Raw genomic sequence first — 26,899 nt, forward strand, 5'->3', positions numbered from 1 at the left:
GATTATTAAAAATGTAGAGTTTAATATATATATATTTATTTCTGACATTCTGATAAGGATTGCAGGTAGGCTTCACAGTACACACTGTGTTCCACTTGATATGCTAAGCAGAGGAGGAAGGGGTGGGCATGGTGGGCTTGACAAGCGGCAGGATTTGTTTGTACATCAGTAGTGAAAGCAGAAGGAGGCAGTACATCCACAGGCAACTTCCACTCCTCCACCGTATTGCTCAAAAACCCCACAAAGGACCATTTGTTGCGATCCACATTCTCCAGAATCCATCTATACATTTTGTTCATGTTACCCCCTCTTACAATCCCTAAAAAGACAGTGATTGACACAAAATGTGGATTATCAAAAGACTATCTAAGCGCATGCATGACACTTTTTCATGTTTTCCTTTTTTTTTTTCCTCATTTAAGCTTTCCCCCTAAACCCACACACACAAAATGTAAACAAACTGGGCTTCATGTTAGACCAACATACTTAGTGATGAGGTGAGTTAGGAAATCCAGCCCTACAGTAGTTGAAATGCGTAATAAAACAATATATCAGTGTACCATTTGGTGCAAAAGGTTGCTGTAGAGTTCATTTACTGACAAAAATTAGACATGTGATGAAAGTATGACACGGGTACAGGGGGTACAGATGTTTGTTTTTCCCTTGAAGCAGCATAATAATCACACCTATAATGAATATGAATGCATGCTTTTAGGTGGCTGTAAGTTCCAGTTATGATGCACAAAAGCATTACAGTAACACTGCCCTGTACTGGTAATAATACATGCCAACAGGCCTGAATTAACCTTCATTCAAACACTAACTCCCATTTGCCCTGTTAGTTATTACAAAGTCAGGCGTTTAAAATCTGAGCTTGTCACATTCAGAGATACCCCTGCCTCCTCTTAGAAATGTATGGATCCAGCACAGAAAATAAAATCCTCAAGCACACATTGATTATGCCTATATAGTTCCAAAAAACAACCAGTGTGAGGGCACTTGCAATTGTTGTCAAATAATTACCACAACTATCAATATAATCAACATTACCAAAATCTTCATAAACATAATCCATTGAGAACACACACTGTGGCATTACCATAGATCACTTTAGGAGAGAGATTCATAGAGAATTCATTTAGTCAGAAGTTAATTCACACTTTAAAAAAACAACAACAACTTGGTAATGAAATTAATGGCTTCTGTAGGTTTGGGAGGGGTAACTGACCACTACTTGGACTGAGGTGGATCAGTAGACACTGTAATTGCACTTTAATCAACAAAATTATTGTCCTACGACGTTTTGTATGGATTTAAAAAAAGTGACACTGCAGCAACTGTTATCTAGTGAATTTGATCATTTCTAATTCATTTTCTGGGGTGAGAATAACAAAGGATGTACATTTTTCAGAATTTAGACGTGTGCCAAATTTGACTATATGCTTTCTAGACTTAGCATAGTCAGTCCAAAAATATGGGACTACATTTATCGTCATTACAAATCAATAAAATGGTCCAAGTGGGTTCAAATTAATCTGATTATTTACACAGAATCGCTGAAGTAAAAGCTTTAAGAATGATGAAAAGATAGGGTATCGGTGTGTAACTCATTAGTGCTCCATGTCCGAAGTCAAAGCAAAGGAGACAGAATTGGAACTGATTCCAAGCAGAAACAACATTTTGCATTTCTGCTGCAGCATCGTAGTTACCTGGTTGGAGTTAAAGTGAAAACTTATGAATCTACAGTAAACCTGTTCATTGTGTGCAGGGACAAAAATAACATCAAATTTTTAATCATTACATTTTCTACACGATAAATATCAGCACATCTATTATTATTATTATATATTCCAGATATGCATTTTACATATACTTTTCCTCTCAGCTTTATATACATCAATCTATGTACAGTCTTTGTATTTACACTAGGGGTCAAAGGTCACTGAACCTGAAGCACTTGAAACAAAGTTTAAAGAGAGACTCATACGAACCTAAAGGCAGTGAAGTCATCCATCCATTATCATCAAACTGTAACGGCACAGGGGTCGGGGGGTGGGGGTGGGGATCTAAAGTTACTTTCCATGGTGAAAAACAACACTTACACTCACACAAAGTCAGAAGCAGGTCGATCACATCAGCTCGTCATGCAAACACATCATGGAGCTTTCTTCCTAACTGAGTAACTGATGCAAGTACAAAAACTTGAATTACAATCACATTCTTCTCATACTGTGCTGGTATAAAGTGAGTTAAAGTGAGTTTGCCTATATAAAGGTAAATGTTTCACAAAAAACTACACTTGTAATCTGTGATTGAAGAGGGGAAGTAAAGCTGGGGAGGGAGGGTGACACTAAGAATAAAACTGCATTACATTTTTCATCCTGCATGCAAAGCCTGACTCGGAGGGCTCAGCATGTTGCTAATGTGCGCAAAGCTCGAATACCCTGTGAGCGATATGTAACCAGATTACGCTCTCTGCTCCACCCTGAGGACTGGGCTTTGCTCCTATAACCATGTCAGTCTCTGAGTTTCCCTAACCAAAAGTTGTACAACTTGTGAACATCATATTGCAATTTGATTGCATGTTCTAATAAGGCGAAAGAAAAGATTGAAAAATACACAGAGATACAGAGCACTGCATCAAAAAACAAAGATGACCAAAGCAAAAAAAAAAAAATAATAATAATTGAAAAAATAATAATGTAATACTCATCTATATTCCAGTCTTTCCTCCTAAAGGCAACTGTTCCTCCACTATGGCATTTCGGTGGTTTTCTTTGTAGTCACATTAATGTACTAGCGAGCAGTTGTAAAAGATGAGGGTTCATGTTCTGGTTTCAGGTGGGCATTGGCGAGGCCAGTTGGCGTTTCCATCAGAACTTAATGGCGGCACTTAAAGAGTTTGTACAGCCATAGGGGTGCTGGTAAATGATGCCTTGGGGGTCATAGGTCATAGAGTGGTGCTCTGGGGCTCCTCCTCAGGCACAGTGTCCCCCTCTGGAGAGTCTGTCACTGCCATGGACCTCCTGCAGGGGGCACCGCTGAACTCATCGATGAGGCTGTCCAGATTGACATTGATGGAGGGGATTTCATAATTGAAGATATCTAATGGTGAGCATGATGGGAGAGGTGAGTGTGATGAGCAGAATAGTGGAAATGGTAATGATGAGCATTAGGAGGAGGAGGAAGAGGAGGAGGAGGAGGGGGCATATGATAATGATAATGAGGTGTAAAAAAAATGGAAGAGAGCAGAAATAATATTAATCGTTTTGAGTCTGAACTCATGGTAAGTGGCATATGATATCTGCCCTGAATGGAGGAATCAGTAGATTACATGTGCTTCACATTCTACACAGGGATGTTTTCAGTGTGGTGCTAGTCACACCAGCGAACCCGGTGGTGACTCGTGTAGTAGCATGTCACAGCTTTTTTTTTGTGTCTTTTGAGACAACAACAACAGGTATTTTGTCAGGTAAAATACAATAATCGGTCAAAATGACTGCACAATGACACATTAGACGTTTACAACAATGGCCAGGTAAACCAACACAGAGGCAACAAGATGTGTGTGGAACTCTGTGGAGAAAAAAATGGCACCAAGACACCGAGTGTCCGTAAAGTAACGATGGATATCTCATGAGGATTTGATATAGTACTTGCCGAAAATATAGATATTTTAATGTGCGGCTCCATTTACTGGAAAAACAGAGACTGATGACTACTCCTGTGTAGGAATGAAATGGAGCGTGGAAGTGTAGTAAGAGGAAGCAGAGGTTATAAAAAGCAATGAACCTGCCAAAGGAAGAGTGAGGGTTACCTGCGGCCCGCTGATACTAGAGGCAGGCGCGTTGAAGGGGGATGTCTGCCAGCATAGGGCTGAGAATGGGGGAACAAAACGAAGGGGGGCTTTAAGATGGACCTTTGTAAGCGATGGCGTCTGCAATGTGAGCGCAGTGTGGTGCACTCTGGGAAGTCCTTAAGCCATGCATTTTGGTTGAACTACAACGCAGTGCAAAGAAACAAACCTGCTAAGAAGGAATAGAGAAAATGTTCTGAATCGAGAGCTACAGGTAGTTTGAGGCAGGCTGCAGGAGACCCCAGAGGCATCCACAGTACGAGGCCAGGCAGTGAGATGGAGTGCATGGGGCGGGGGGCGGTCTGGCTTACCCTAAAAGTCCCCCTCACACTTAGCCCACACTGAATCCCTGGCCTCACACAGCTGCAAGGTACACAATAGTAGCAGGGGGAACAAGAGAATGATAAATATAACAAAGTGACAGAACGACTGGTATATATTGACAGAACACCTCATCATCAGAACATCATACTGTAGATATACTGTGGGGTTTGTCTGGCTAGGTTTCCACGCCTGCTACACAGTAAGAGACACTTGACTGGTGTGAACTGCGTAAGCCTCTGACCTACCTCTGCCGAGTGGGGGTCTGGGTAACACAGATAAAACAGAGAGCACATGATGAATCTAATGGCAACTTCCATACAAGCAGGACGAGCTATGCTTCTCTGATGTTTCCACACATTACCCAGAAACATCATCACATAACACAAGCAATGAATTCAAAGGTCAGGAGGTCTGCTCGCTGCGGTAGCACAAAAATGCTAATATTTACATGTTCTCATTCTCAGGCATCTGTGTCTACAAGGCAACTTTTATTCATTCAGCCGTTTGTTTGGGAACAGTCGATAAAGGGGACGGGTATCTTTTATGTCCTACAGAGTCCTACACTCGTCCACCGTCTCCATTGGACAGAGCCACAGCGAGTCTGAGAGAGGGCCGCTGCAGCCCCACCTGAGGTGGCGGTGGGGGTGGGGGTGTTGTTGCCAAGGGCTGATGTTTACCTGTAGACATGCTCTCCCCAGGAGACAGTCCATCCAGGAGGCCCTGCTCCAGGGGCTGGGGAACTGGGGCCATGGCCGGACCAGTGAGCCCCGGGGGGGCTGTGGGCGGCTGAGGAGGGGGCAAGCTGGGTCTCTGCCTGGGCTTAGGGGCAGGCCGCGACTTGGTGAGCGTCCCGGTCAGGGACGGTGGGGACGAAAGGCAGTGGGGGGCCCCCAGTGGGGTCTGCCCAGGGGAGGACGGGGGTACCTGCCCTGGAGGACAAGTCAGTCCATAAGGGGAGGGGGTACTGGGAGGTGTGGGGGACAGGCTGACCGGTGACGGCTGACCTGTGGACTGATCGGACATCCCTCCAGACTGGCCGTAAGGGACCTTGGGAGGCACGGGGGCCAACTTCTTGGAACCTGGAAACACAGGACACAGACATATTACAGCTTTCTGCTAATATATATAAAAAAGATCCTTTTAAACTTAAGAAAGTCAGAATAAGTTCAGACTGAGAGGGACTGACCTTTGCGCAGGGTGTGTGGACTGTGCTCTGTGGAGTGGGGAGACTGACTGCTGCTCTGAGGGCTGCTGCTGGGGGGGACTGTTGGACCTGCCACCTGGATGGCTTTGTGTCCAATTATAGGGGAAAGCTCTTTACTCTTCAATGAACTGAAAAAGACAGGCGGACATTAGTATTGGAATCGTATCAGACACAGTATATTTGTGAGTGTTGAAGTGTTTTGGACCGTTTGTAAACCACGTGGACATTACCTCAGTGTCACAACAGCCACTGCCACAATCATCACCATCACTGTTTCACTGTGTTTAATTGCATGGTTACCAACATTAGAAGTTTTTGGAATCCAAGAAAACGATATCAAGCAAGGCTACTTCAAGAGAAGCAAGTCAAATCTCTTTCGGTGAATGTTTACAGACCAAACAGCGCCCCATTGAATCTTTTCATTCTATTTTATCCTTCTTTATTGAATATGCTTTTGCCTTCATCGTGTTGCATTTTATGCATTAATTGTCGTACAGAATATTAATTGTGTTGTTATTATGAATATAATAGCTGCAAATATAAGACTTGATTCATATGGATATATACCCACAAGGAGCCCCCATTTTTCAGTGTCGGAGTCACATTTAGGATTATGTGACCTCCCATTAACTGCAATCTCCTGCAGTTCCTTTGAGTCGTGTGTCTTCAACAAATAAGCCATGTGAATGGCACATCGTGGAGCTGCCAGATCTCAAGGAGGAGCATTATCCAGCGAGCTTGTTCTGACCGCTGACAAAGATTTGCTGTAATGATTCACACTGTCCTGTGTGGTTGTAACACTGAAGCCTTTATGAGTCAGGAAGCTGCAAGAGTCACTCTATACAAACTCAGCACTTTGGGAGTAGCTGCAAGATGCTTATGCTGTATGAAAATATTCTATACTGTACTGCACTGCTCACCAGGCCATAATTGCTGAAAGCGCACTGCATTACTAACCTCGAAAATGTTCCTTAAAAGCGAGACTTTTTCTGTGTTAGTTTGTAAAAATTGTTGCATCGTCTGCTACATAACCAGCATCAAACTGAGCGCTATATAAGCCAGTAACATCCTTGGTTGCTAGGCAACCCCCGTGACAGGCATCCCCGGACAACCTGAATGTCACAGAATCTGAGGTATGTAACTTGAAAAGGGAGGGGGAAAAAGCAAAAAGAAAACATGAGCCAGCGAGCTAGAGGAGAAATACAGCTGCCACTGTGATGCATCCATAGTGGCCTGGGTGTGTTGTATTTACCTAGACAGCCTGGGGGGTCCTCTCTCTCGGACACATGGACAGGCAGCCCACGGCGGGGGCGGGGGCGCGGACGAAGGGAGGCTAGGGGGGTTGCCAAAGGTCTGGTCATGGCGGGTTAGTACCAAGGGGGTTTTGATGTAGAGTGGCGAGGCATTAGTGTCTGGTGGGGGGGCATGCGACATGTCACCAGGCGGGCTGTGCTTGGGGAAGTGCAGACAGCTAGGTTTGGGGTTCGAATTGATGTCAAGTGACGAGGAGGACGAGGAGGAAGAGGAGGAAGGGGGCGGGGCCGGAGGAGTGAAGCCAGACCAGCGCAGCGGGGGCGGGGGGTGAGCCGGGGGGCTGGGACTCGGGGCCTGGTGCCACGGGGCGAGCGCAGGGGGGAGGTTTGGGATAGAAGTGGTGGGGGCCAGAGTGGCATGAGGAGGTTGGGTAAGGGGGGGGTGGCCGGTCCTCCCCTGGGGGTGGGTGGGCATGAGAGGTGTCCGGCCGATTGGGCGACACGTTGTCTGAGCTGTAGATATCAAGAAAATAGACAGCACAAAAGAAACAGCTCTAGTGACAGAACAGGGAAACGCATTGGAGCGATATAGGATAAGCTGTTTTGATGATTAGGGTGTGTTAGTGTGTTAGTCGGGCCGTAGCCAAAAACAGGAGGGAAAAAAATGGAAAGAAAATTGCATTTTAGGGTGGGCAGTGGGCACCAAGCTTAGCACACAGTCAGCTTAGTGCAAATACGAAGACAAGCACAAAAAAACAGCAAAGAAAAGAAAGTTGTATTGCCAAAGGAAAAGAATACAGTGTGTAGGACTTCCTCTGTGATCACCTTGTGTCTGCACACTGCATCGAGCTGTGAGGATCTTTCTCTGGAGCCAAAGCGCTGGTCTGTAGCTTACAGTACTGTCAAGCTGAGCTGGTGACTGAATATCTTCTCACTGCTGGATGTAGAAACCCTATCGGCCCTAATCCTATATGACTTGTTTGCATCACAGGTCCTGCAGTCAGCCCAGGGCAGCGTGAAACAGACACAAAACCCTTTCAATGGCTGAAAGAGCCACAGGAGATGAGGGGAAAGCCAGCCAAGCCAGAAGCCATATTATCTCTTGTCTGCCACACAGGCAGAGCCAGTGACCATGAGGTGATTATTCATGTGCTTAACTATGATAATGGTACCAAAAAATGGTGAAATCAGTCGCAGTGTCAACAGAAAAAGAAATCATTCACGACCAAAGCTGAGAAAGCCAAGCCACGGCAATGGGATACTGGATATATTAGCATGCTCGCAAGGAAGCTGAGTGCCATGTACAGAAACAAAACTTCCATGGAGTATTTGGATTGAAACCCTTTAAAGTTCAAAACGTGTCATTATTACTTTAAAGATTTTACCCACAGTGACACAAACCTGACAAAGGGACTCAGGGAAAACTTAAGTAATGTAGAGAGTGTGAAATCAATATAATACAATGAGATCTGAATAGAGAGGCATTGCAGGTTAATGGAGGTATGACTGACAGAGCCAAAGCTCTTGATCACAGAGAGCTGGTAATGTTGGTGAAGATGATGTCAATAAAAATGAGCAGGACTGGACGCGAGAGGAGGGGGAAAAGGGACAGCGTTTCCACGGTGACTTACCAAATCCTTTCTCCAGGCGGCGGCGTGGTGGACGGAGAGGTGGCGAGCTCTCCGGGCTGCTCGGGGATGAGCGTGTCTGCGGGAGAGCCGGGGCCTTGCATGCCTGGAGGGGTGGAGGAAGCCTTTCGCACCAGCGTGGACGAACCCTTACGAGACACCCAGGAGGTATCCATGACCCGGACGCCCATACTGGAGGCACACACATGTACAGAGTCATGTATGATGATAACAAAAGCACTAGAAGTGAGTGAGGGTAGTCAGGAAAGAAGTGGGGCAAAAAGGAATGATACAGTACCTTTGTATCTTCCTAATGCTGCGTTAGTAGGGGAGAAGAGAGGCAAAAGGGATATGAGGTCATAAGTAATGCACAAGTGGTTCACAATCCCAGACTAAAACCACTCAGTGTATATGATAAGGAGATGAGAGGAGCAGTAGGGATGTTCCAGAGGTGAGAGGATGTCTGACCACATGACCAGTGCGCATTTATCTACCAAATGCCAATTACAGTTTTTTTTCTAATTAAACCTGTTTAATCTTAGAAAAACACAAACACAACAGATACAGCAGAAGCTTTTTTTTTCTAAGCTACTCATTACTTGAAATAGATAAAAGCTATTTTCTGTCCCCACATACTGAATAGTGGCTGATTATTTGATACACAAATTTAGATCGATGCCTACAATATTACAGCTCTCTCTCTCTTAATTCGATGGGGTATTTTGTCAAAGGCATCAATTCTAATTCCTGCAGTGATTTTCCACCGGCTGGTTGAATGACTCAGGCCAGGTGACGCGCTCGCCAGACTGTGAACGAGGAGCTGGGTGTGGGAGGATGGAAGGATAGGATTGGGGAAGTATTTCCTGAGAAAGAAAAAAAAAAAAGAGCTAGCCAGCAGCTCTCCATCAGAGACCTGTTGCCATAGAGACGATGCCACTCAAGGCAATTCAGCCCCATGTATTCAAATGAGACCGGTTTCCAGCTTCCTGTTGATGAAGCCTGATAATAGGGGGTGTAGTTGTATGAGATGCAGCATATAGTAAGATGATCACCACTGTTGCCTATGCAGGCTTCTGGCTCACTGAAGTGAAAACTTCAGATTGCAGGATGTGTAAATACTCCACAATGCTAATGGGTTTTTAATGTGCACGTGTTGCTCTCATCAAACAGAAGAATTCAATATCAGTTGCCTGAGTGGAGACGTGGGTGGAAGGAGAGAGATGAAAGCGGAGTGAGAGGTGGGCAGCAGAAGAGCACACTTTGGCATCATACCCATCTTTCTTGTAAAACTCCAGCATCATGTTGTCGGTGGCGACACTCAGTGGGCGTCGGCTCTGGTCGTGCTGCTGCTTGCGATCGGACTGGTCCATGTCTGGCGAGGGCATGGAGCTGTAGTTGGAGTTGTGGTTGGTGTGGATCGGGCTGCCGTAGCTGCCTGTCAAGTTGAATTCAATCTCTGAGGGAGGAGTAGTCACACAATCAGCAAATAGTATATTGTATTTACAGTTTTTATAAGTGTGTGTGTTTTGAGTACACTAAAATTATTTCCTTCAAAGCAAATACAGTATTGAAATGGTCATATTTAATATTTATTTTAGAGAAAGTAACGCTTTTCTTTGTTTAATTTTGTTTTAGCCCATAGAGTGACTAATACGTGTATTCATTATGCATTGTGGTCTATCTAGAGTGAAGTCTTTTTATGTATATTTTTGTTGTGTTATGGCTGGTTTGCTATATGGTAGGACAGAGGAAGGATCACAAGAAATCATCATATTCATATGGGGCTGGGTAAAAGGAAAAAGAGGATACACAGCTCTGCAACCACAAGATTTTTCAGATGTTACTTTGATCAAAATTTGAACAAAACTGGGCAAATTACAGGTCTTGTCTGTAGTTTGCAAAGGTCCATTAAGAAACGTGACAGAAGACCAGTAAAAATAGATGTGGTTCCCAGCCCAATTACAATATGACATACATAGTATGTCATCCCAACCTCCAGGGAAGAACCAGTCAGCATGCTGGATGATGGGCTCAATGATGCCAACAATCTGTAGGGACACGGTGGTCATCATCTCTGTCATGTTCCTGAAAAGACGAGAGAACTGAGCTACAGTAAAATCATTACGTGATTAGTTTGGGGACAAATCCAACCGGGCATAATAAAGTAATAGTAGGAGTTAAGAATACATACGGTTCCGTGTGTGTCCAGAGTAAGTTAGGTCCGAGGACAATGGCCATGTTACCAGGAGTCATCTTGTTTGCATCTTGATACTCACTTAGCTTGGCCAAGAATTTGATTAGATATCTGCAGGATTGAATAAAAGAGGTTTGTTTAAAAGGGACTTGTGACCTTCTTGACCATTTTTGTCAGACATGTTGCTAAGCTAAATGCTTCTTCCGTAAACTGTATATAAAAATGGACGTAGCTTCAGGGTCTGAAAATTTAACCTAATGCAGAAGTGCCTTAAAGTGTAATACCACTGAATGCCACTAGGGGTTGGTTTCAAAAACCTCTGGCTCCATAGACTCCCATTCAGCTTCTCTCATGATATAAAAGTCAGTAAATTTTTTCCGCAGGTCATGATGGTGCCATTCAGTAAAACCACTACTTTTGATCAGTGCTCCGGTGGTCAATCGGAGTACAACTCTATACATAACTAGATATTAGACCTCAAAATGTGGTATGCTTGTGGGCTTATCTGGTTTGATCGACAGGTCAGAGTGCAATCAGGTTTCCCGTATAGGTGGAGTGGTATAGTCTTGTCGGGTTTCAGTCAGATCCACTGCTCACTCTGCCTCAATTCATCCATATATGGTCACTTTAGGCACCAACAAACCAAAATGACGACAAACAAAATGCCAGACTTAAGGCTTCAAAACGTCTGTTCACAATCCAGTGGGTGAAGTCTCGGTAGGTTGCCGCTTGGCATCTTCTAACAAATTTGATGCTCTGCTTTTAGCCACATTATTGTAACTGATTTATAAACTTACTATTTTTTTTAACATATTGCAGATTCTAAAGGCAAAGCTTGGTTATAATTTTTAACATTTACCATCTACTGTTTCGAAATATAAAGTAATAACAGCAGCATGAACTTGCCACCTGCAGGCAGTAAGTGATACAGGTGGCAAAAGTGTCAATACTGCAGAATCAATTTATTTCCTTGGCTGTTGGCGGTGCCATTTTCATGTCTGCAGTTCAAACCTGCTGCTGCTGTCACTTTTCTCTCCTGTAGGTGGCACAAGTAGAGCTGAAATTTTCAGGGCTGAAAGGATGTCACTGGGGTTTTTAGTTAGATGATGTTGTCCAGGCTTGGTTTTGGGTCATTTATATCAACCTGCTCTCCTGACACACCATCTTACATCAGTTTCCTCTATGTTAATAGCAGGGCTGCACTGAAAAATTTGCCATGATACAAACGAATGGGCAGAAAACCAGAGAAAGCAACTGACCTGAAATTGTTCAAGTTGTCTGTGGGGAGTTTTTCGCAAGCTGTCATTAATGCTTGTAATCTCTTGTCCATATCTTGAATGCTGTGGAAGCAAAAAATAAAAAAAAAATCATTATTGTTTACTGCTGCTCCACTTAATAAATGCCACCATTTTTCATTTTGGCAGTTTAGGGCCTCTATATGAAGACTTCGGACTACTTTCTACTTTTCATCATGGCCAGTGGCATAATTCAAGAAAATACTTTTAATAAGAGAACAGCAACTTACTTGGAGGCCTGAATCCATTCATCATAAAGTTCAGTGGTCATCAATGGCTCGGGGAGCTCACGGAGGTATGATTTCAGGGCCCCTGTGGGTGAGAAAAACAAGGAAAGAGTAAAAACTGGTGAGCTTTTTGAGATCAGCGCAGTGTTGTTTTCTCTCCTCAGTATACAAGCCCATGCCCCACATCTCCACTTCCCTCCAGCAGGCCCTTGCTGCAAGTGCTGCTGCCAGATTCAGATTGCTCAACACAGATTTCATGCTAATATGTGAAATGGACAGCAATATCTCAAGAGAACGCCTTTGGGAAAAGAGCACCGAGGGCAGAGCTGATGAAGGGTGCTTAGTAACTGTTATGTTCGCCCAAAGAATCACATCTTCCCCATCTGTCCAAAATCAATCAAAAAACTTTTGCATCTTACAAATGAACTTTCCACAGCATGAGAAAATATGATACAAAACTAACAGAGGCAAAAATATTTACTGTTTTCTTCCTGACTAACAATGACAGAGTGTAGGGGTTGTTGTTATGGAAATGGACTTTTGTGTGGGTGTAGTTCACCTGCGATGGCGTGTGGGTCGGAGGAGTACTCCTGCACATCGAGAACTCCACAGTCCAGCGAGGCTTTCAGCTTCTTCAGCTTGGAGGCTGATGGAGCCACTCTAAAGAGGCCCTACAGCCCCAACACACAGGAAACACATAATGATGTGTAATTATCAGATCTAATGTGACTTGGGCATCTGACACAGGCAGATATTTTCAGTCCATTAAGAAAAAAAGATCTAGGCATACACACAACAACATGCAACAAAATGTACGAGTGGTGTGTGTACAGTATGTGTCTGTTCCCTCTACCTCCTCTTGCATGCCACACTCTAACAGCATGGTGACACAGGCTTCGATGGGGAAGGCAATCTCTCTGCCACTAATATTCAGGTGATCCTCCAGAGACTTGCCGAATGATGGCTTCTCCACCCACGCCTCTGCAACACAAAACAGCAACTAGAATCACACACAGGTACCAACAAACCTACTCATCACATCTGCCATCTTCCTCTAGAGGACTTTCGACCAATTTCTGTATATAAAGTTTGGAATTTAATGGGAAAATGTGATGCTGAAGACCCTTATTTGATTTAGCAACCGTAAACTAACCATAGTTAATTATATTAAGGTGCATAATTATTGCTTAATGAGGTTGTGACATGTCAGGGCTATTAACTTCTCTTTTACTTACTCTCTTGATATTGCTTTAGGTGCAGATTTACACAGAAACACACACACACACACACACACACACACACACACACACACACACACACACACACACACACACACACACACACACACACACCTCTACACAGTGCATGACTCACCTTGGTGAGCTTTAATCTGGGGCAGGACACTGTGAAGAATCTCTAATGACTTCCTGTGATATTCTGCCTGTGTTTCTATCAGCTACAGAGAGGGAGGGAGAGGAGATTATAACAAACAATCCATGACGAGTGAGCATCATAGAATACAAGTAATGTTTACTGAGACCTGTGATTAAATGGGAACAACTATATGAATTCCAGAAAGGAAAAGAAATATGAAGATTTATTTGATTTTCCTTTTGAGATCATAATTTTGTTGATGAAACTGACTTACTGTCTGGAAGTAGTTTGCATAGTCTATTTCTTTGGCCACAAAATTGTACATGTCAGCTGACAATTGATCCTGTAAAAGAGAGCGGAGAAAAAAAAACATCTTTTAAGAACTGATGTGACTACAGTCCAAAGTACATCTGTAATATCATCCAGGCAATGTGGTTCATTTCTGTCTGATAGATGCAGGAGGGTTATAATTCAAATGGAAAGAAAAAGAAGCTGGGGGAGGGCATCAAATATGAGTTGCTCTGATTGATGACTCACTCTACAAATCTCCATCCGATTGGCGGATTCCTCCATCTCTTCTCTTAGGGACTCGGACTTGGCGCCAGGCTGCAGAGTGCTTGGGTGACTGGATGACTTGGATGACTGCTGATATCTATGGCCAATCAAAGAAAAAAAAAAAAAGACACTGTATTGGATATGTCATATTTTAAAAATCTTAAAAATAAATGAACAAGGGCAGGTTTGGTCTTAAATGTGAAAGCTCCTCACCTTGTCCGTGCTGAGTCCATGTCTAGGACAAGTTTAGCTAAGTGCTTCCTCTGTTTCTGGATGTTGGGAATGTCCACCTACGGAAGGAAATTAGGTGGACATTTAAAGTCAGCCCAGAGAATTAAACTGAAAACCTTTTTATGTAAATGAACTGCATATCGTGCATATCATTTTCTATTATTAGCATTTGGAAAAAAAGTAAAGATCTGTAGGGCAGCTTAGCAATACCGTTTTTAAATAATCGTGTCAGTGCCAGCTCACCTCAGCAAGAATATAGAGAGGCTCCACCACATCTCTCTCTATCTGGAACTCAAACTGAATGAGCTCCTGCGCCAGCTTCTCCTCCGTCTCCCCGCACAGCTTCAGCATCTTTCTGTTTGGTGACAGCCAAACACAAAGTCACACGCAATCAAATACAATTAAAATGCGGACAAGGGTAATGAGGACAGAGAAGAACTCGATAGCCAGATCAATAATTAAAGTTGACTGTGTGTGTGTGTGTGTGTGTGTGTGTGTGTGTGTGTGTGTGTGTGTGCTAGGGACGTTTGTGAGTTAGTAGTTAGTTACCCCAGAAGAGAGTCATCCCCCAACACTGCAGCTCCTTCCTCCATGCACTGCGCCAGGATCGTGAGCGGCAGTTTTTTCTAATAGAAGAGAGAAATAATGAAGTCACTAAGGTTTCTGTAAGAACTGTAAAATATTCACACGTCATTGTCACTCATTGTATCAGGTTTCCATCAGCTGCCAGCGTCTGAGAAACTGATGCAGGAACTCACAGAAGGTGACTTGACAGATCTCTTCTCCATATCAGTGCCCTGCTGACCCTGCAGGCAGGCGGTCAGCTTCTTGTGAGTACTGTGTGACACCTGCTTGACCAGATCCAGACGCTTCTCCACCTGGAAGAACACACATACACACACACACACACACACAGCTTGGAATATCCCCATGCACACACACGCCTACGAATTACCACAGACACAGCCTTGTATAATTACATCTGTCATCTGTCATGCAGCATCATAAATCAAACCCTGCTGCTTTCTTTACGATCATACAACAGACTGGCAGTACACACACGTATAAAACGTCCACTTTGGTTTTGTAGTTCTTGCAATAATTTTGTATAAATATAAACATCACTGATATATTCATACAATTCTTGTATTTTAGGCTGTCAGACAATTACGTGATTTTAAGTTGGTGGGACTTTCCAATGAACATTTTCCATCATGTTTGAAATTTGATAAACTTAATTGATCAATCTAAAAGTAGCGGACGATAAAAATAACCTTTAGTTGTATTTAGGACTTTGTGATTAAGCTGCATACAGAGCTATGTAACATGTGCCTTTTGGAATTACAGAATCGTCTCCATCATACACAGTCAACATAATCACAATATTTGCACCTGTTAAAATAACACAGCATGAACGAGGACTAACTGTAGAGGCCGTTATTTAATCAATCTAACACTGTCGTGATGTCTTCCTTTCTTACACACACACACACACACACACACACACACACACACACACACACACACACACCGCACACACGCACACACCCACGTGATACCACAGCTCACCTGTAGAAGGTCCTCGCTCAACACTTCTGTTTTTTCTGCCCTGTAAAGATAAAAGTGAGAAAGAGTTAGGGAAGCCAAAGGGAGAGGCAACATGAATATTTGCATTCTTTAACGGCACACGAGAAACATTGCACACGCCTCTTTCTATTGAAACAATCCAGGGCTTGAAGTATCCATATTCTCATGAATTTTTGTTTTCTGATGACATATAATCGAGAAAACTCAAATATTTTAACTGGAGAGCATATGGAAAAATGACATCAGACATTATTCTGGCTATTTCTTTTAGTTCACGATGACATGTCACAGCCATTTCAGACACGTCAAAAGTCTGAGGTGTCTTTACAAAAATTCTCTTTTGCATTGGATATAGAAAACACATACCTGCTTTTTAGAGTGTGTGTGTATGTGAATGCAAGTCGTAGACAATACAAAACAACAGCATAACAATGCCAATTCCCACTGAGGAGCATCATAGCCCATTGTAAATCCAGCAGATGGGGACTTAGCTAAAATCCGAAGGAAAGGGCAGAGCTGCAATGCCGATGAAGCAGATAAAGCTACTCATCCGGAGTAGTGAATGAGCCACGAGCCCAGAAAAGAGCAAACCACTGGATATCGCAAATATGGTGTCAGCTCAGCTCAGACAGCTTATGTTTCAAGACTTTAGTCCTTTTTCAGCTAGGACTGTTCCCATTAGAGCTCAACATGCCGCTTAAAATCCTTCAAGAAAAGATAAAATAAGCAAATTGTCTCCTAAGAAGATTATATATTGTTGCATTATATATTGTTCTCTAGAATTCAAGCCAAAACAAACTCCAATGCCTAAAATACACAACATCTGGGACCAATCAGGAGCCAGAGTGGAGGATAACAACACTTCCTGCTCAGAAAGAATAGCTTTAGATTGACAGAGAGGGATCGGGCAGGTAGACACTCTCTTAAAATGAGTTAAAACCACACCCGCTGACCCCCAGCAACCACCCACTGGTACGCATGCTCCCTCGCCACTTCCCCTTCCTGTCTGCACGGCCTCTTCCTGTGATTGTGCCTGAAACCATGTCAATGCCAATCGCAAATAATGAATCTGAATTTATGGGAGTATAGGAGAATGTGCTCTATTATTCATCAAAAATAAATCAGTAGCGCATAACTGAAATGCTCTTTCATGTATGATGCCTTGTCATCAAGTCTGCGTAACACACAGCATGACAGCTCTGAAATAATCATAGTCTGACAGTGGCAGAAAATAATTAAGTCTAATTGTTTATACATATTCTATACATCAACACTGACCACAGAGAGCTGGGCTTTAATGATGTCACCTATTAGCATCTCTGGCCTCAGGAGCCAAGATATGAGCATAGAGCCATGGGAACTGGGTCAAATCATGTACCAGTGGATCTAATCACAGCCAGCCTCTTGGAAAACAGCTCAACTCACTGAGCTAGGAGGAAAAATACAGGAAATGTGGGCGTGCGGGGCTAAAAGTGAGAGCGAGAATGACAGCAAAGTGAGAGATTTCTGGCATGATCTGTAAAGATTACCGTGATCGCACATTGCTGATTTCATGACAAAAGCGGGGACAAAAATAACCTGAGCGATGCACTAATGTTTGGCACATTTTTACTGAAACACCCCAACAGTCTATAAAACACCATAAGACTTTCGCAAATATTCCACGCTGAGTGTATACGCTGGAGTTCTGCGGTGCAACTGGGAGCTTGTTACTGTGCCTCCCCTGATTGGCCAGAGATACATTAATAACCAGAGGCTGACTGTCTATGTGCAGAGCTACTGATAAGCCAAACCATCAAACTTTCTTAATAACATTACAGCTGCATATGCGACAAAGTTTAAACTAATTTTATCACTCTTTCTCTTTATCTCCAGTGCGGGTGTCTAGAATCCAACAAATGTGGGGCAAAGAGTGTGTGTGTATAGGAAAATATGGAACATGTTACCAATTCTGAGAGGTCGTCTAAAATTTTGATGTCTATCCAATTTAGAACATAAAAACACACAATGGACGATGCAGGTTAAAGGTCAGGCCATTAAAGTGTGAAGGACTAAACAAATGTATTCTATCTGAATGCAACTTTCCAAACTCACATGCTAAGTAGGCATAAATACAGTGAGCATAAGTGGAGGCTAAAGTTTCACCAAACAGCAACCAACAGTGACGTCAACAATCGGCCGTTATGAGGCCCCAATTTTGGATTTTGGCTGTGGCCATCTTGGTAGTTCGGAGCGGTTTGGAGGCAGACGTGACCATATTTGGATGGGCTGGGGAGGAGTGAGTGGTGGTTCTGACTTGATCTGATTGGCCTGTCAATCAAATGGACACGCCCACCCCCACCCCGCCCCCCTCTCCAAAAGCACAGCTTTTTGAGGCCTATTTTCTACAATGTAATTTAATGACAGAATTATTTTCAGATGGACCGCCAGAAAACTATAAAGAGAGAGGGACTTTAGCTAACAACACCAAAATAACTTGTGGAAAAATGTACTGGCTTTGTATTTAATGAGAGACGTTTAATGGGAGTCTATGGAGCTGGAACTTTTTTTTTGGATCAACCCCTTGCGGCCCTCAGTTGTACTGCACTTCGTGGCACTTCCGCATTGGCCTCATTTTTTTTTGCCTCGAAAGCTCACTACCACAGTCTGCTGGCGTGTACGATTGGGATGCTGCACAGTGGGATAGGAGAGTTATTTTCGCTTCTGGATCTGTCTGAGAATCATCTTTGGGTGTCAGTGAACATGTCTTTGTTGAAGCTGCATGTCCAGATTTAAGAAAAGTGTCTGTCCTGCAGCATGACTTTTGAAAACTAGCATCAATCAATATGTGGAACTCTGGATAAAAATCCTGTGCAGTCCCACATAAAATGGCACACTTGGTCACCTGATCTCCATGTGATTTGTAAGTGGGTTTTTTTTTGTAATGGTTTGGGCTTGAGAGAGGAAAGATACAGTACAAATCAAAAGGTAAAATCACAATTTTTTTGATGTTTAAAACAAGGCAATAAAATTTTTTATCGCAGACATCTACTGTTCTCACTGCCCACAGCTGATTTGGCCATTATGACCCAGACATGAAATAGATGTCTTATTCTACGAGCTTGTTTGTTTTCAGATGGTAGCATTTCCTCTGAGGAAAGCAGCATCATACATAATCGGCCCGAGAGGACACACAGTAAAAAACGGCACCGCCTATTGGCTGGAATACTGGGGGCTTATACTATACTTAAGATACTATACTTAAGAGTGTCTTGGCTGTATGGAGACTGATGTGAAGCTGTAGCCAGAGGGAGAGTTTGGAGGTGAGGAAAGATATTCCTCTCAGTAAACAGTGTGCAGATTGAGCCCTGGGAGGAAAGTAAACACGTGGGAGAGTTGGCAGCCGTGTGGGCGGGTGTGCTCCTGGAGGGGGAGGAAAACACTGCCAGGTTTATGCCAACCATCTGCCACAATGCAGGCATTCCTTTACCTGGAGCTGCTGATGACTCAATACAAACGGGCACACACGCTCAAACGCGTGCACAGACATCTATAAATACACAGATTAATTAACTGAATGTGAAATAATAAAAATTCTTTTAAACACTGACAAAATCTTGTTTGTTTCTGTGATACACCGGCGGGAAGGACTTCAAATCTGTGCAGTGCAAACAAGGACGACCGTAGAGACTAGAGGAAGACAAATTTGTTGAGACAATATTTACATAGAAAGATCAACTGCAACCCTTTGTATAACTCTGTCTCTGGTGACAACATTAACAAAGGGCTAAGAGGAAGAAAGTTCTGATACTGTTGAGGACATCTGAGCACGTGTGTGTAGTTTTACTGTGTGTATTTTCCCAGAAACCTTGAACATTCCAGGTAAAATGTGCAACAAATACACAGCTGACCATTTCAGCTGCACATATCTTATATAATAAATACTTCTATCTGGAGATATGTTAATGTTGGACAGCTGCATCCTCAGCCCACAGCACTGTCCAACGTTTATGAAAGCATGAATGATCCATGTTGACACGATCAAAATCGGAATAAAATAGCATCCATAGTCTTGAACATATTGTGTCGGTACCGAGACAACTGTCGGCTGCTGCAGAATTTCAGTCCATCAGAAATTTTGTCGTATCAAAAAGAAAGCGGTCATGCTCTGGTTTGCTCACACTGCTGGCCTGGCTAAAGAAGGCGTCGCTCTGAGGCCTGGAAGAGCTGCGCGAGATGCTACGTCCTGTGCTGCAAGGGGAGGGTAGTGGAGCAGAATGGTGGCCCTGGGCCTCAGCAAGGCACCACATGCCCTGGAGTGCTGGCATGAAAAACAGTCAGCCACGCAAGTACACACACACACACACACACACACACACACACACACACACACACACACACACACACACACACACACACACACACACACACACACAGCACAGCAGCGTTTGTGCTGGAGACGCTCTCCATATCTCTCCACTCAATGCTTTTTGTTTTTCTCCAGACCTCTGTCGTGCAGCCGGGGGCCCATTCGGTCTCCTCCCGAATGACGAGGCGCGGGGCAGATGGGATACGAGGTTACTAAAACAGAGAAACCCACTTACTGTAGTTGTCCAGCGAACTAGGTCACAGTTCTGTCAAGTATGCAAGAATGACTGCGAGAGGAGTGAACACACACACACGCACACAAGCATGCACACGCACACACACAACACACACATATGTCCAGAGAGGGAGTGAACGAGAGCGAGAGACAGAAAAAGAGAGAGAGAGAGAGAGAGAGAGAGAGAGAGAGAGAGAGAGAGAGCCTGCAGCATTCAGTAACGTTTCACTGGAAACACAAGCAGTGACTTATCTCTAATAACTTTATTCATGGTGAATAATTTCCATAAAAGGCCCTGGGACATAGTAGTTGTGGTTTTACACCTGTCGTCAGCCCAGACTCACACACGCCACACCTAAATGATGTCAAATGTCCAGGCAAGATAATCAGCAATGAGCAATGAAACCGGGCCATGACAGAAAACAAGCCATGTTCCTCTGTCAAATCTATAAATGTCTTCACCAAGTGATCTGGCAAAGCCAAACGAATGTGATGAAACAGCTAATCCCAAATGAGCGTTTCCAAGCAACCAAAGCAAATGAAAAATTCTACGTTGACTTTATCAAGATGCAGGAGATGGATGGAGAGTTATCTTTTATAATTAAAAAGAAAAGAAAAGAAAAACTACAAAAAAAAAAACCTCTAGTAATGAAACCAATAAACCAAACAGGAAATTGTTATTAGTGGATTGGTGCTTCCTGTTTTGAGTGTATTGACATTCCTGAATGGACGGAAGTGGCCATGCTGACAGAGAGTCACAAGTCTGCTTCGGAGAACTTAGTTATTTCTAACATCAATGCCACTTTAGTATAGCTCCTGTTATTTACAGCCGTTTATTAGCTGAAATAACGATATGTACAGCAGCTAAGTCCTCGGCTTGTACAGCACTTAATATTCAGGAAACTTATAAGCAGAGAACTTAACACTGTGCGAGAAAATCAGTAACTGCTTTCTGAAAGTGTTTGTTGCATTAACTTTACATAACACTGCTTTTAACAGGATAATGCTTTTCTTTTTTTATAAGGAACACAGATGACAAAAAAACTGGTTGATGTATTAATTCAGTATTCTGGATTTCATTGCAAAAACAGCCTGAGAAACCAAAACATTTAAACTTGAGGATTTTGGTATTTCGGCACTAATGTCTAACAAGTTATTTGTCAAATAGGATGTTTGAGGATTATATTAAATCTTCTTTATACGCTGTCTTGTTTCTGAATGTCTCAGCTCGAATTACATCCGATTCATTTGTTGTATTTCAGTTAAGCCCCGAGGTCTCTTCCTGTTGGAGATGAGATCATGAGCAATACACCAGGTCGACCCTGACACCTGTGACACACGGAAATCATTAAACCCACGTCAATAAGCATCAATTTGATTAGGAGAAACAGAAAAAACTAAGTATAAATGAGAATCTGAGTCGAATGAGATTAAGCAGCCATTTCTAAAGCTTTTTGTATGATATGTTATTTTATGTGCTTTTAAAATACCGCAGATCTGAGGTTTTAGCAGACCAGTGGTACAGGGGCTCTTTAAGAGGTTAGTCTTTTGAGGGAATCAGCGACATAAAAAGGGAGAACCAGCGCTTTGATATTACATCATCTCTCTTTTGATGGCCAAAATGGCTCCTTGACAAAGGCTCTTTATCACGACCATACCCTGTAATTTGCTGTCTCTGAAAGGCACTGATGGGGTTATGGGTGGGTGGGGGGGGGTTATCATGGGCTGCGTATACAAGCACTGAATGGCACAATAAAATTACACAAACAGCCACAAGTACTGGCTCATTTTTGATTGCTGATGCCTCAACATTTCATAATACTCTAATCATGAAAGGGCCCTAAAATTATGCCTAGTGTACTTTCCAGTTTTAACCATGTGATCACGGAAACTAGACAAAAGTGAAACCAGAAGAGCTGTGAATCAACTGCCTTGAGATTTCCACAGTGTCGTCGTCATCTGCCGACTCACAAAATCAGTGAGGCAACGAGGTGGAGGAAGAAGAGAGAGAGAGAGAGAGACAGGAGAGGAAGGGATGCTGCATTGGGATGCAACAGGTTGCCTCCCGCATCTCATGTTACCTGTCAGCAACCATATGCTCTTTTACAATCCGGCACACATTCTTGTCAAGTGCGGCTGTGTTAATGCTCTGCTGAATGTAAAAACAGGCACGGACAGTTAATTTTCATGCCAACAGAAATTTGTTTACAAGGCCATGTTCTTGTTTCTGTCTTTTTGCCGGCATCAAATTAAAGAAGGCTCATACACATTAACAGACATATTTGATCGTCTTTTCCATGTCCCCTTCTTCTTCTTGCCTGATTTCACGGTCCTTTAAATTTTCTGTATGACCACTTCTGTCACTCCAAATGTCCTAAGGGCCGGCATGCAGGCTCATCAGCAAAGCATTCCTCTACTGCATCAGAAGAGAAACGGACACAGAGTAAGAGAGAGAGAGAGAGAGAGAGAGAGAGAGAGAGAGAGAGAGAGAGAGAGAGATGATGAAGGAGAGTGAAAGCATCTACAACTCTGCTGTCAGCCCACAAATGGCTGCCATTTTCTGGTAATTGCATTGTGGAGTGGGGAGCTATAGAGCCTACCCTCAAGGCAGGAAGAATGCATTTACTATAGTGGCACTGGTGAACATCATACAGGTGAGTGATGCACAGTGTGAAAATGGGAGAGGGGGAGGTGAGAGTTGTCACGACGTTACGTGGTAGAGACGGGGATATTGGGGCGGAAAAAGTTCTATTTTATTCTTGTGTGCGAATTTTTATTGTGCGACACAACATTTTCTTACAGACTTGTGTCATGGACATTTTTTTTCCAGCCTGTCTTAGACCTAGATAGGGCAGTGAGTTGGGAATAGAGAAATAGGTCAAGAGAAATGGAGGGTGGGAGCTGGCTGAACCAATGTAATCTTTTTCTGGCTTCTTCAGCATGCATGAAGGCATAAAAAAATACAATGCCTTTTTTTGTAGGCATGCAAATACCTAAGTGGATTTCACCAGTCCTTTAAATGGATTGTAACATCACTAAAAGAGCTTCAAAAACACCGAGGCCTCAATTAAAGCTGAAAAATAATGCTTTAGCAAAAAAACAAAAAACAAAATGAAAACAAACAAATTAATTTCCTCCACTTCACAGTGCTGTGACACTGTGTTGTCTCTCCCACTGTACCCTAGCACATTTATCTTAGCTATAGAGTATGCATGGCTGCACACCCTTCAGACTAAGAGTCTTGCTCCGCAGAGGTGATTGGTCAAGCTGGCGGTCACATGACATGGATCTCACCCAGGCAGGCAGGCAGCGGCGGCGGCAGCAGCAGCAGAGGGATGCTGACACAGCACACCTGACCGCCAACCCCCCACTGAAGGAAGACCTTCACTATCAACATCAAAAGGATGCAGAAAGACAGGCCACGACAGAGATGCTAATACAAGATTAAAAATCTCAGTTATAACATCTTATGGTAATACATACACCAGCCCATTCAAACATTCTTGTTATTAAATCATGCAGTCCATTTGTGCCTCCTCTTGATTTGTTGAGCTGGTTTGAAGAGACTGATTATTAACTTAAGGTCAAAGGTTCAAACCTACACAGTAACCCTGCTCCTCTGTGAAGATGGTTGAAGCTTGAATCAGCAGAACAGGGAATCTGAAACCTCGGTGAGTGCGAGATGAAGAATTACTCGGATTGAAAATGTTAATTAACAGTGTTTTAGTGCTTCGCTACTCCTTTCTACAGAAGCAGAAGGATAGTAGGATTGTTACATGATATGAATGTTTGTTGTGTGAATGCCTATATTAAGATGCCTCATTAATCTGCACATACACACATTTGTCCACCCACTGATCCCGCACTAACACACAAAGGTAAGTGGGTACAAGGACACGTGGGACCTGAACATGCATGCATGTGCATCAAGCACACTGCCACTGCATAAATATATGCATACACACTCGCTGTGTAGGCGGTTAATATCAAGGGACATGCTCAGCCTTCACGGTTAAACATAACGGAAGAGCTGCTCAAACATGGCCCCGCAGTTGAACCATGCCTCAGCACAACACCTCGAATTATCATTGGGGGAAAAGGGGACAGTCTGCAACAATGAAAAGAGGATGCCCCTAAACAACAACAGCATGCTTACCTTTTTGGAGCACAGACACCTCCATATTGTTATTTTCCTAGCAGTATAAAACACTTGTGATGAGAGGGAAAAAGGATAAACAAGAAGTTTTTCCCTCAGTCATTTGTGGCCTTGCTTTATTGTCATCAAGCTGGCCCTGGTTGTTTGAGATGGTAGATCTTTGGCTACTCCTCTTACCATTAGCATGCCATGCCAATGTTTGACATGGCTCAAGGTCACCACAGGGTCAGACCTGTTACTTCTTGCCCCAAAGCTCAAATTAAATGTAGTGTCGCAGAGGGTTCCCTTATTATGAAGCAATGGTCAGCCATGGAATTCTAATTATGCTTTGATTTGAGGGTTGGAGAGTGGCGGTCCTTGCTGTGAGCCATAGGTGCAATTAGCAGGGGGGCGGGAATGTTAGGGAGAATTCTGTGGCTCATTATGACTCTGTGGTACAGGCAGAGCAACTTAACATGTTGCTGCTGTGAGACAGCTTCAGAAGGCAGTGGAGTGTGAAAAGAATTATACTCGCAACAGCACCAGCATGCACTTGCATGTAGGGAATGCACTCAATAAGGCTGCACAAATGCACACATACAAACACACACAACCAAGAAGTGCCCTATCTTCTCAGGCCTATACAACCTGACTGCCCACACACGGATCCAGAATCACACCCACATACACTCTCTAATGAGTCACACACAGCAATGATTATAAAAAAAAAAGACTGCAGTGAGAAAAAGCAGCCTGAACCGAAGGGGTAAATGACAATGATAGCACAAACAGAGCCTGCAAGGTGTGTCCCCCACCCTCCTTCTAAATGCAAGCCACTCACACAGCCTGAATGACCCAGGCATGGTCTTAATCCCCAGGTGCTGAGCAGAGAACACCTTCTGGCCCAGTGCTCCTGACAAGCTGCTCTCCTTGAACGCAGAGGGTGGGGGAAGAATGGTAAACCCATAGGACCTGAGTAAAAGGTCAAAAAGCATCCATTCCTGAAGAGGGGGAGGGGGGATTTCAGTACCACCCAGATGCTGGGCAAGTCCATAGAGGGAGAGTGGAAAGGAAAAGAGAGTGGAAAATCCCTCCATAACCTCTCATTTAGTCAGTTTTCAGGGAACTACAGTGGCATGATAAAACCATCTCTTTTAAACGGTACCAATCTAATCATTTTTATTCCAAAAAACGCATAGATGAGTGGTAGATGCGCATTACGACTCGCAGACTTGATAACCCACGCCTAGGAGGTGCTTCCCTCCTCACAGCTGACTGCGTAATGAAAACATTGCGCCTTTTTCCATTTTTCCCTCACGTCGCAGCCCCACACCGCATCCGTCTGCATCACGTTCACCTATTGACAGGTTCGGTGAGAGGAGGTAAATTTAATCACGACATAAATTCACAATATCATTTTTTTGTCATACTCTAAAAGTGATAACCTGTCACAAAAAAAAAAATGTGGTCGCCTCTGTGTGATTGTCTGTGTTACTGCGATTGTCTATATTTAATGCATTTCCGTGGGCAGGTTGTTGCTGCTGGGGCAATGCGCTTACACGCTGCCTCTGCGGTAGCCTCTTCCAATGGTTATTACGCATAAGGCTGATTGAACATGGGGCATTCTTCTGCTCCCCTGACTGCACTGATCTTTGTGTAACCCACATATTCACCCAAAGAACACATAAAAGAAACCATATCTGCATGTATGTGATTAACATCCTATCGTGACCATACAGAGGGCTTCTCTTCCCTTTGACTTGGCCCGGCGAGAATAGCGCACTGAAAGGGTTTGCTTACCTTCCCACCGTTTGGTTGGCGAGCTGTCGCATCCGATTGAATTGCTTCTTCATCTTGTACGTTCTGCGTTAACACCTATGGGGGGAAATATTCCGCATTATTTCTCTCAGTAGTATAATGGTCCGTCCTCCACAGAGGCGCAGCTCAAAATCCAATCTGCCATATTCTCCTTCCCTCATTGCAAGCTGCCAACGCCGAAAACTTACTCCACGATTACATCTTTTCAAAAGATTTTTTTTTTTTTTTTTTTTTTTTTTTTTACATCTATACTCGCCCCATTGCCTGCGCAGGGATGCTGGACCAATTCACCGCGGGCACTCACAGGCAAGAGAGCGACAGCAGTGACAAGTAGCGGCTGCGCAGCAATGCAGTGTGGGAAATGTAGTATATATAGGCGGATTCTCCATAATAAAGAATTTAATGTCGCCGGTTCCTGCAGAAACTTTAAGGCTTGATTAATGTTCTAATTATGTTTGTCAAAATTTATGAGTGTAGATTTCAGTGCTGAGTTATGAAATAGCCTACCCTATATTTAGAGGCGTGGAAACACAAAGACGGCTGAATCTGAAGTGTTGCATTGTTATAAATCCACATATATTATAGAAAGAGAGGCATTTCGCTTTTTTTTTTTAAAGGTTACATTTGCCTTTGTAT

At 43.4% G+C, this 26,899-nt stretch overlaps 1 protein-coding gene across 1 annotated transcript; it reads right to left on the bottom strand.

Annotated features, from left to right (window-relative positions):
* On the bottom strand, nt 1-26,513 carry arhgap44a (Rho GTPase activating protein 44a). The gene is given in 23 exon segments (XM_069148990.1): nt 1-3,105; nt 4,858-5,259; nt 5,367-5,512; nt 6,637-6,965; nt 6,967-7,150; nt 8,269-8,457; nt 8,564-8,581; nt 9,538-9,721; nt 10,259-10,350; nt 10,457-10,570; nt 11,719-11,799; nt 11,985-12,066; nt 12,541-12,652; nt 12,835-12,962; nt 13,356-13,437; nt 13,630-13,698; nt 13,893-14,007; nt 14,124-14,200; nt 14,385-14,496; nt 14,691-14,767; nt 14,900-15,019; nt 15,711-15,750; nt 26,246-26,513. Coding segments are annotated over 23 exon segments (2,961 nt in total). The 5' UTR covers nt 26,299-26,513; the 3' UTR covers nt 1-2,950.
* Nucleotides 26,514-26,899: the final 386 nt, after the last annotated feature.

Source organism: Embiotoca jacksoni, unplaced genomic scaffold (assembly GCF_022577435.1).
Source record: "Embiotoca jacksoni isolate LCO1_2020_lvr unplaced genomic scaffold, fEmbJac1.0.p SCAF_15, whole genome shotgun sequence".
Classification (NCBI taxonomy): domain Eukaryota; kingdom Metazoa; phylum Chordata; class Actinopteri; family Embiotocidae; genus Embiotoca; species Embiotoca jacksoni.